We start from the raw sequence: 11745 nt of genomic DNA on the forward strand, positions 1-11745 counted from the left end.
CCAGATTAACAGCATATGCATCCGACCTTATCACATCACTATGAGGAAGAGTTGGCTTTTCTTGTCTTGTCTGGTAGGGAAGTTTGAATTCGAAAATTCGTGTTTCATTTTTCTGCTTTTTGAGAGAAAGCAATCCTGTGCAGGGAACCCAGTGAATCATTTGCTTATTATTGTGCGTACTTTTTGACTACATTAACTCTAGATAATATCTAGCTAAGCAGCAAGTTTTATCCTGTTCTTTGTGTGGAGCACGAAATTTATAAACTATTTTTTGCAGCTCACGAAATACTAAAATCAATATTTCTGTGATGACAACAACCGTGCCTCGAGTTTCATGGTGGATCTAGCAATGAAGTACTACAATGAACATCCCACAATGGTAGGGGGATAGATTTGTAAAAGTTGATTTTTCGGATTGCGGACCCTATCATATTCTAAAAAGCCCTGTTAGGGTTTCCAACTCAAAATAGGAAGGTGCTTTCTTTTGTTGTTTCTGGTGATTTTCATACAGATTGACCTTTAAGATAAAAGCAAACAAGTGCTAATTTATTATTGGATTGCTTGTAGCATTGGGTATCAGCACAAGTTTAACACACAAAAACATACAAAAAGTGGCCACGTGACCAAAAATATCATAATAGTTAAATTGGGCCGCTTTTTAGAAAATCACTGTATTTTAGGGTTGCCGAAGTCAGAATTAGTGTATCTTATTGCCTTACAATGAAAACTTCTACATCTTGTAGTGCTATGGCACATCATTTATAGTTGTAGTGGGATTGTTGGCCACGTGACCACTTTTTGGGTATTACGGTTAAAACTGCACTGATATTGAAAGTAATAGACAGTTTAATAATTTATTAGCACTTGTTTGGTTTATCTTAAGGTCAGCCTGCGTGAAAATCATCAAAAACAATTTTAAAAGGCTGAGGCATCATCATATTTTACGGTGGAAATCCTATGTGAAAGGATTTTTGGTCACGTGACCACTTGGATATTTACATTTGTTAAAATTGTACTGATAGCGACTGCTGCAAACATTCCAATAACAAATTAGCACTTTTTTTGTTTTATATTAAAGGTAAATCTGTGTGAAAATCTCCAGAAATAACAAAATGAAGCATCTTCCTATTTTGATTGGAAATCCTAGCCCTGTACGATTACCAGGTAAATGATTCAGAGGAGGTGACCCTCACTACAAAGGGGTAATAGGAAAAGGCGGATACGGTCGGACGCGGACACGGACACGGACATTTTCTAAAAGCACTTTTTTTCCAGGCTAATTTCAAAAAGCATTTTTACATTTATATAACATACTTAACAGCAGTCTTCGCTTCCAGACCCAGGCGTCGATCTTGTCATAACGCTTATCCATTTATAAACGCACGTGCGAAGGACTAGACCAACATTCCACAGCATGCCAATAGTCTCGTCCTCGCAGACCCATTTTCAGGGGTGGCGCTTATAATCTCTAATCGATAAGCGCCACCCCGGAGAATAGGTCTGCGAGGACGAGACTAGCATGCCAAAGACCATATAGTGTTGTACACATGCCCTAAAGTCTAATACAGAGTTATATAGTTGTAGAGATTAGCTTGTATGCCCCATGCAACTTAGCTTAGCAGGCCAAATCCACAATATTTTGCCTTTTTAGTATAAGGCGCAGGCGCGTATACTGAGTGTTGAGAGTTTCAAGGACCTGGCCTACGAGATTAGGTTGGCACATGCTAGATTAATCTCTGTGACTCTCTACCAGCAAACCAACTTAGTGATGCAACAGCCCGCGGGTCAATCCACTAAAGCTATCGCTCGTTATAAATATACTAGTCGTAGTGCAGAGGAGTTATCATTTGAGAAGGGTCAAGAAGTGATGGTGTTAGAAAAGGAAGGGGGTGGATGGTGGAGGGGAAAATGTGGAAGTTATGAAGGATGGTTTCCCGCCAATTACGTTGAAGAGATAGAAGCTGCACCTCCTCCAGCAGCAGCTGCTAATGTAGTACCACCATCAAAGAAGCCAGTGATTTGTTCTGTTGTAGCATTATATTCTTTTGAGAGTGGCAACTCTGAAGAATTGCCATTCCAGAAAGGAGACTTGATGGACGTTATAGGGCAACCACCAGATGACCCAGAATGGTGGGAGGCTTGTAAACAAGATGGCAGCCATGGACTAGTCCCAAGGAATTATGTTGAAGTGGTGCACTCGTCTATTACTAGTAATGGTAAGACCTCACCAAGTGGTGACCCTAGTTCTGGATCAACTCAAGACTTTCCCTTCAAGACAGAACAGTGGTTTCATGGTAAAATCTCTCGCCAGGTAGCTGAACGATTGCTGGTCAGTCGAGGAAGAGATGGGGAGTACCTGGTTCGAGACAGTGAAGCACTGCCTGGTAATTTCTCCATATCAATGAAGGCACCAGATAGAATCAAGCACTTTAGAATACAGATATTGGATGGGCAATATTGTATCGGTCAACGCAAATTCAACACAATGCAAGCGCTGATCGATCACTACCACCAAGCCCCCATCTACACCCCTCAGCCTGGCATCAAAATGTATCTAACCAATGGATTGTCACGGACATAATTTAGCGGCCATTCTTGGCACATGATGTCTTAATACACTACTTTATATGTATGTACATAATTAATAATAATTATAATTATTTACTTACATTTAGACTATACTGATAATACTTGTCATGGATGCTAGCAAAGATATGGCAAGTAGTAATACTAAAAGTATATGTACGTACAGTTTATGGGTGACATAATAAATATTTTAATTGAATTTTACAATCCATTAGCAAAGTATTGTGTATGTTTTTACTCATCATATGTCATAACATGTTGCTGCAGACCTTCAGTGCTGGTCACTGTAAAGCATTAATACAATACAAAACAATACAATACAATAAAAATGTAGCTATACTTATCTACAGCATCAACCAAGTTACCTGCAGTTACGTTCAGACAAATATCAGCTTGATTTATAATATTGTCATAATCACCATGTTTGCCTGAATGTCTCAGGTACGTATTGTACATGCACAGAACTAGCTATATGTACCCCTGTAAATATTATATATCTTGTAATTGATCTGTAGTTAAAACTGAACTTGGGAGTGTATACATATGGATAATCTCTCATAAACATCCTCTAGCAGTTATCTTTAGAGAACTGAATCCTACACAGTCATTGTGTTGGAATAGAATTTTGCTTGGAATAGAATACACATATTGAATTACCAATGTATGTACAGTGTGTCTACGTGTAGGTTTGTTTATACACTGTAAGTGCAGTTTCAACTTGCCAAATCTCCTCAAAAGGGAAGTTGTTACAATGTAATACTGTTCAAAGAGAACACAACCCAATAGCATACAATCCCAACACATTGAACACAATAAATATTATTATATAAATGTGTTGAAAGTAAGCAATACAACTGTCACATAATGAAGGTTATAAAAAGCGAGTATGTAAAGCTCAGCATTCACAAGTCATCACAACATGGCGTCGATAGAGCATGAAAATAATTTTGTTGATATTAATGCAGCAAATCTGTATAAATATAATTTAATCTCTCACACAAAGCTATTGCTAAAATCCAACAACCACATTATATCCACTACTGTACACATGCAGGGTATGTATGTTATTGTACTTCCAATGCCTTATGTTTTGCTGATAAGCTGGTATTAGTTTTAAATTACATTCGTGTAACAGTAGCTATTCACATTCCCATCCTTCAAGGTATACATAGTTGCAATGGTTGGAGCCTATATCCAGTGACGAATCAATGCTTATGAAAAGGTAGCTACTATGTTGAGAATTGTGGCTATCCTAAACTAAATAGCTAGTCTAACAGTATGCATACGTAATGGTAAATAATTTCATCCCAAGTAATGTGTACTGTTGAATTTTACCGTGTGAGAACAGTTAATTTTGAGAGCAGCAGTTAGAAAAACTATATGGGTCAAAAATCAAAATAGTTTGATTATTGTAAAGGAACTAAAACAGAACACTCACCAAGTTAAGGTTTCCTGTGATTTTCCAATAAAGGAAGGTAAAGTGAGTGCCTTTACTGCCTTGAGCAATAAAACTGATTATGCTACACTGAATTTGCTTCAATTAAAACGGAAGGTTTTGAAACCCTGCTGATCTGCCACTGTTACTAATGGGAGCTAGCAAATTACTGGTGCTATAAAAATTAATTATTAATTGTTAAGACCCGATTTTGGAAAATCAGTCTCAATGTCACATTTGAAATACATAGAAATCCACACTTGTATGTGTCACCACTGAGCACTTATGCACCTAGTAAAATATTTCACAGAATTTCTTGTAATTCAGGACACTGACTACTGATCTAATCACTGTAAAGTCGAGCAGATGTATATAATGCCTTACTTTAATCATAAATATTCCAGTTTTAAAATGTGACATTAAAACCAACTTTCCAATTCCAGTCACATTTATAGATTATAAATATTTGATTTAATATAAAAAAGCAAGGTATTCACTGTATCAGAATGAGTATCATTCATTTATTAACATCATCATCACTGAGATCAACTAGTCTATCACATTTGGGAGGATAATGCCTCCACTCACAGAATAGTGAGTGTCCATAGTTGTACCAGTAGCCAATACTGAACACCAACTGGTCCATACCTCCTTCAGGTACTGATATAATATTGTACATGATCAGTCCAAACATGATCACCACAATTTATGCACAAGTAAGAACCTATAATCTTATTTTTGAAAAAGAAAATGGAAAACATCAGGCCGTAGCTACCTTCTGGATAACCTTGTTGATTACAAGGAATGCAAAGTACATGTACTATATTTCAAGTGTGCATTGTGGCCAGAAAGGAACTAGTATATCAATTGATGTTATGCCCCCCTCCTTCCCAGTCATGTGGCGTAATAGGGATTTGACAAAATACTAGTGTCAAGCTGCCTATATTGGGGCCAGTGTTTATTCTAGAGTTCTAGAGTTCAAAAAACTTTCTTTCCCCCCTAAAATCTCAGACTCACCCCCTAAAATTGTAAGTGACTACTACACTATACTTTAGCTTGTTTTAAAAAATCTATAAAAGTGCTTTCAGATTTCAATCTCACAGTGTTTACTATGTAAAATTTTCCCAGGTTAGAAATTACTGACACAGCCTTAAAATGCTCTCAGGTTTAAATCTCTAAAGGTACATAATAAAGTTATCAAAAAATTCTCTGTGTGTCTGAATGCTACCCCACTAGGGACCTGTGAGAAGGCTAAAGCCTGTGAATACAGGGAGTCATAAACATGTAACTAAAACATTGAAGAATGCAGAAAAAAATCCCAGACCCAGTGGTGACTTGATCCCCAGCACCATGCATCTAGACATGTGTCAAAGGAGCCGTAACGACTGAGATCTGAGATTTTCTCTCCATTCAACCTGTGACTTAAACATCGATTTCTCGCCAGTAATGAAAACTCCTATTTAAAGAGATGGCTATTCAAATTATTGTTTCTATAAATAGCATTCTTAGCTATCAAAATAGTCCTTAATTTCAATATCTGCATTTTCTAAGCCAGTTTTCTTTCAAAATACAGCCAGCAAAATACCCCCAGATTTAATTTCAGAAAGCCTGATTTTAAATTATCTTGTTTTTGCTATAATTATGGTATCATATAAATACTAATAAATAATTCACATGCATCAATTGTCCTAGATAATTATTACATCATTACAACACTAATGCATCAAGCCCTACATCCATAGGATCTGATCACAAAAATCAACACTCGTGATACAGCTAAGTACTTTGGTCAACTGCTTTACATAGTTGTGAACTTGTAGCTAGTTATTAATCATAGACTTTCACCCGGTCACCCCCCAAATTTCTAATTCACCCCCAAAGAAGAAATCCTAGAATAAACACTGATTGGGGCAGAGATGCTGTCAGATCCACATTGTTTCTACTTCCTAAATTGACGTAAATAATTAAAGGTCTATATAAGGTATTTGATTGACCTACAAATATAAATATTCTTACCTTATAGCAAACTACCATAGATGTCAATAGTCTCATGGAGTGGACAAGACATAATAACCAATGTCAAATCTTCAGCTAAAATGAGACCAGGCATGATAGATGTATAATACTGAGAGAACTAAGCATTCATACCTACGACTACATATATTCTTTTAAAGCATAACTCAAAAGTGTTGGTGTCCCTACAGTTATTTGGTTATGCTGGCAGAATTTCTGGTTTAAAACATAGGAAGGAAATCACATCAAGCACAATATCTACAAAATAATGGCACACAGATGTTCAGGTTTTGAAGACAGAGTCCTGCAAAAGACGTCTACAAAGAAATAAATCACAAAAATTATCTACGTACTCAAGCCATAGAATACATACCAATTGCTGTAATGAAATATTGTTATGGTGGTTAATTGGTTACTGCATGCCTTGTGAAAACAGGGGTGCTCCAATTAGTAAATTCAGCAACACTTTAAGCATAACTTGTGCTTGGAATCTTCAGTTTTTTCCAAGTAATTTTTGTAGGACCAATGATCCAAGTGTTATCAGTACTTCACTAACAATGCCACACTGATCAATGTAAACCCAAGAGGACTGTAAACATAACATGAATGCTCTGAGGGGTATTCAGCTAAATAATACTGAGTTGTTCTATTAGATGAAAATTTACAGCTTTTGTAAAGATTTGAGTGTAGAAGCATGCATATGCACATGTTCCCCCTTTAGACTCACCCCCGAGAATCAATATAATATAATTATGTAGTTTTGTCCCTTTGTCTCACCCCCGAGAATCAATTTATATGTAGCTTTTGTGTTACTTGCAATTTTTTGGTGTTTTAAAACTGATTCACTTCCAATTAAACTGTTATATATAACCTGTAGATGTGTTCAATTGAGGTTCTGGCTCTTTTGCACAAGCTTAGACAGAGGATTGAGTCTGTGAGTCACCATGTCCTAGGTCACATTGGGTCATTATGCTCATTAAGCAGAGTTTTACTGTTAAAGTTTTGAATACTAAAAGGAATTGCTTTTACAAGCATTTTATATCTTCTTGTGGGTCTTTACTTGGATAGAAATTTTTTGCAATAGATAAATCACCTGTGAATAATGTTATTCTTGTTTAAGTGTGTGGCTTCATGTGCTGAGATACTTAGCCTAATGAATTCATGTACAAAAATATCTAGTTTGTTTGAATCTATTTTCAACAAATTATCCTTTATACTTTCACATTGCAAAGTGTATATTTAGCCTGTCACTGGTCATTGTGCAAATATTTACTTAGCTGGTCATTTGTTGTATAAATATTAGAAATTTGACCCTATAGTTAAGAAACACAGTTATAGGATTAGAAACAGCACTCCTAGGGTTAGGAACAGTGCCCCATTAGGAATAGCACCCTTAGGATTAGGAGCAGCATTCCTAGGATTAGTGAAAGTGCTTCTATGATTAGGAACAGCGCTCTTAGGACGAAGAAGACATGCAATTAGGATTTGGGCACAGTTGTTAGCCATTAGGTTAGGGTATGGGTATAATGATATTATTATACTATTTTAATATGTTTGTAACATTTAAATAGTACAAAGCATATTATTGATAAAACCTGTAGCTAAGCATATAAGGTAGCATTGTCATAATTTAATAACATTTGATTGTGACTGTTCTATTAGAGTAGTGACTTTTTTTTAGAATATCTCAATCTCTAGTAGCACAAAAATTCAACCTTTAATTTGTCTCATTTTCTTCACAATGTGTTTATAACTGTAAAGTGCATTCATAAAACTGTTGTCTTCTGTTGGCATGGTGGCTTTAGTCTCTGTACTTCTGAATACAGTAACTACATCACTTTCAACTCTACTAATACTAGATAAGGCACCAACAACAAACTCTTGTTACCTCAACATCTTAACAACATATCACAAAATTCTTATTTTCATTGTTTACCATCCCTGTGAAATGCCATGCCAATTCTAGAGTTCAAAAAACATGTCAGTTTGTTTGCTGAAATCTAGACTGAAATCATATCTGTGGGATCATTTCCTGAGAAACTTTGATGAGAATCAGGGGCGGATCTAGGATTTTTTGAAAGGTATAAGACATGGATATAGGTGACTAGCTAGACATTAGATGATACCAAGCCTTCTAACAGGTCCCTAGTGGGATAGCACTTATATATACGTATAAGGGGTACTTTAATGCAGAGACCAAGTGATAAAATTCATCTTTTATCTGTATTTGAAATAAAGGCTACATTATAGCATGCAAAGCATGCCAACCTAGAGGATCTGGAGGCATGTCCCCCAGGAAATTTTTAAATCTTAAGACTCTCTATAGGTGAATCTGAGCATGTTTTCAGCTGTTTTCAGTGGAAAATGGTGTTTTATATCATTTGGTTTTCCATTGTATAAAGACTGATTGCAATATATGCACTGAGTATCACACATAATTACAATCTTCATTTGTAACTACCAAAGTATTTAACTATAGCTATATATATAATTATTACCTAATGGATCAGCTTCTCTTAGCCATGCTCTAATCAGCTAAATCTGTGATATAGAAACAGTAAGTAGCAGTAGTGCTGAGCATTATTTTAAAGATCACAATTGGTATGCATGCTCCTTAGCTTAGTGACACTTTAGCCTTAAGCACCAAATAGTGTAAAAGCAGAAGGCAGTCAGTGTGATATGCTATTACTCCACTATAGTAACCCTTAGCAAGGTGCAAGCAGCTTTATTTGCATTTATGATGATGAGTTTTCTCGCTGTTGTGATAGCTTGTCAACTTATTTCTAGATCTGCCAGGTTATGAAGCCTCATCTAGCTAGCTACAAATGCCAGCACCATAATCCACAGCATGAGGTCATATCAGAAGGTAACCAATACAGATTTAACATTTGTAGACAAAAGTGGGTGAATATGCTATAGCTAGCTGCCTCATCAGACTGTCAATTACCAAGACTACACTACATTGAGTTTTGCTAAATGGTTGAGTTGGTAGCTATATACTGACTGTAACCAATAAACTAACAAACACTTTGAATCAAATCACACCTTAATTAAGACGAATCACCTCTTATAGCCATACTGGAAAACACTGGATAAACAAAACTCACAATTAAAACTTCTGTAACTATGGAAATACAACCCCGCAATTGAAACCTTTTCTTGAAGAACTCTTGAGGAAAAGGAAGCTATACACTCCAGGAACAGAGCTGAACAATAGGTATAGTTACATAGATATCATTTGTGTTGATAGTGATGTATAGTTCCTGAAATAAGACTACTTTTAATACACATAGAAGATTTAGGGTTTTATTGGCCAAGTACTAACTTAAAAAGGAAGGGGGGGGGGGGGGCTACAGTCTCCTTAGCCCCTTCCCTAAATCCGCCCCTGAGAATAACAACTACACTCTACATTACTTATGTCCATGCTCTAGATGTCACCAAACTAAACCTCCAACTACCAATTTTAAATACTTATAAATTTAACTATGTAATTATTAGTAGTTAGTAATAATTGTACGTTGCTATGGCTTTTGGCTTTGGCATATACCATAACACCTAAAATAAATAAAATTCATACAGTGTGACTAAATGCACGATTTCTGTTACGTTACTCGTGCCATTATGTATATGTGACTGAATTTGACAAAACCCGGCTTCGACGCACAAAACTTCGTTAGGAGATATGGCGATTTTAAGTAATCATTGTGTAATAACTTCCCAGTGCCTACAGCTGTGCAAGCAAAATTTGCACCAAGTATGCATCTATTTACTAGCTATCACTGAGTGGGTGTATACATTTCTGATACCCAAAATTAGCTCTGTTTTGGGCAGCTTTTCTCGAGTGGGTAATAATATCACAGGTGATAGTAATAGGGTGGGAGGGTGGGGGTGGATAGTAATAGGGTGGGAGGGTGGGGGTGGATGGTGGTCTTAATATACGGGTATAAAATGGAGTAAGAAGACGATTGGAATCCAGAGGCCAAGTTTGGGCTCCCCATGGCCCTCAAATCACTCCAAATTGACCGAGAACACTATTGGTGAGCTCTCTGTGAAGTCCCAGCTCACTACACACCATTATCACAAAGCCATGGCCATCCAATGGCGCCAATCTCCCACTCGTGGCTTTGACAGGGTCGGAAGAAAGCTGCCACAGAAACCAGACTTGCCAGTCCTAAAGGAAGTACAGTGTGGAATGTGATAGTGTATTAGGCCAGCAATCCATTTCTGGTAAAAACGTAAGTTTGATTTTGTGTGTGTGGAAGCCTTGTTATGTGAAATCCGGTCACATTTAATATTAAGAGAGGCATCACGTGAGATCACGTGATCTAACAATACTAAAGTTAGCTTGTTTGGCTGCCTCTTGCTACTCCTTGTGTTCCATGGGTTGGTAATAAAGTGTGGGCCTGTTTTCAAGCGTCAATTGGTAAGTTACACTTTGTATGGGCTATAATGTATTCATGTGTGACTGAATTTGACAAAACCCGGCTTCGACGCACAAAACTTCGTTAGGAGATATGGCGATTTTAAGTAATCATTGTGTAATAACTTCCCAGTGCCTACAGCTGTGCAAGCAAAATTTGCACCAAGTATGCATCTATTTACTAGCTATCACTGAGTGGGTGTATACATTTCTGATACCCAAAATTAGCTCTGTTTTGGGCAGCTTTTCTCGAGTGGGTAATAATATCACAGGTGATAGTAATAGGGTGGGAGGGTGGGGGTGGATGGTGGTCTTAATATACGGGTATAAAATGGAGTAAGAAGACGATTGGAATCCAGAGGCCAAGTTTGGGCTCCCCATGGCCCTCAAATCACTCCAAATTGACCGAGAACACTATTGGTGAGCTCTCTGTGAAGTCCCAGCTCACTACACACCATTATCACAAAGCCATGGCCATCCAATGGCGCCAATCTCCCACTCGTGGCTTTGACAGGGTCGGAAGAAAGCTGCCACAGAAACCAGACTTGCCAGTCCTAAAGGAAGTACAGTGTGGAATGTGATAGTGTATTAGGCCAGCAATCCATTTCTGGTAAAAACGTAAGTTTGATTTTGTGTGTGTGGAAGCCTTGTTATGTGAAATCCGGTCACATATGTTAAAGCATAGCCTTGCTCGTGCTATATGAAAAATAAAGTACAAGGCGCGCGGCCGAGATGCTAATAAAGCACGAGGCGAATCCGAGTGCTTTATGAGCATCGAGGCCAAGCGCCGAGTACTTTATTTTTCATATAGCACGAGCAAGGCTATGCTTTAAATGATTTATGGAACTTTCTAGTCGTGTAGCTTCACCATACACTAGGACTCGTAATTAACAAGCATTGCACGAACTATTAGCAGCCTGAACGCACACAAACTAGTTTAACAAAGTAACTCACGCGTATTTCACCATAGTTTGGCATAGTAGACGTTCATCGCGTCTTTTGGCAAGTTTTGCTCGCAACCCACAATCGATTTTATTGTGAGTCACATGGTGAAGTATTTCCGTGATATCTCCAGGATTTGTTCGTTTACATTAACAAACGTAACAGCAACGTTACCTTCTCCCACCCATCATCGAAGCATTTAGGGATGTCTATAAAAGCAATCCAGTGGTAGAAATCGTATTGGCTGGGGCGATTGATCGCTCAGCGCGGCGAGGCTATCAGCCTTCACCGGCTTTTGTGATTAGTCGTACTGGCGCGAGCCCCGTAGGCTATTAGCCTACATTAAGGC

At 37.6% G+C, this 11745-nt stretch overlaps 1 protein-coding gene across 1 annotated transcript; it reads left to right on the forward strand.

The window, feature by feature from the left end:
• Nucleotides 1-1666: 1666 nt before the first annotated feature.
• LOC136258035 (SH2/SH3 adapter protein NCK1-like) lies at nucleotides 1667-2834 on the forward strand. The gene has a single exon (XM_066051338.1). It carries the CDS (start codon nucleotides 1769-1771, stop codon nucleotides 2579-2581), a length of 813 nt encoding a protein of 270 aa, XP_065907410.1. The 5' UTR covers nucleotides 1667-1768; the 3' UTR covers nucleotides 2582-2834.
• Nucleotides 2835-11745: the final 8911 nt, after the last annotated feature.

This window comes from Dysidea avara, chromosome 6 (genome assembly GCF_963678975.1).
Source record: "Dysidea avara chromosome 6, odDysAvar1.4, whole genome shotgun sequence".
Classification (NCBI taxonomy): Eukaryota; Metazoa; Porifera; class Demospongiae; order Dictyoceratida; family Dysideidae; genus Dysidea; species Dysidea avara.

Coding starts and splice junctions, on each gene's coding strand:
- LOC136258035 (XM_066051338.1), top strand. CDS start 1,769: ATGCAACAGCCCGCGGGTCAATCCACTAAAGCTATCGCTCGTTATAAA.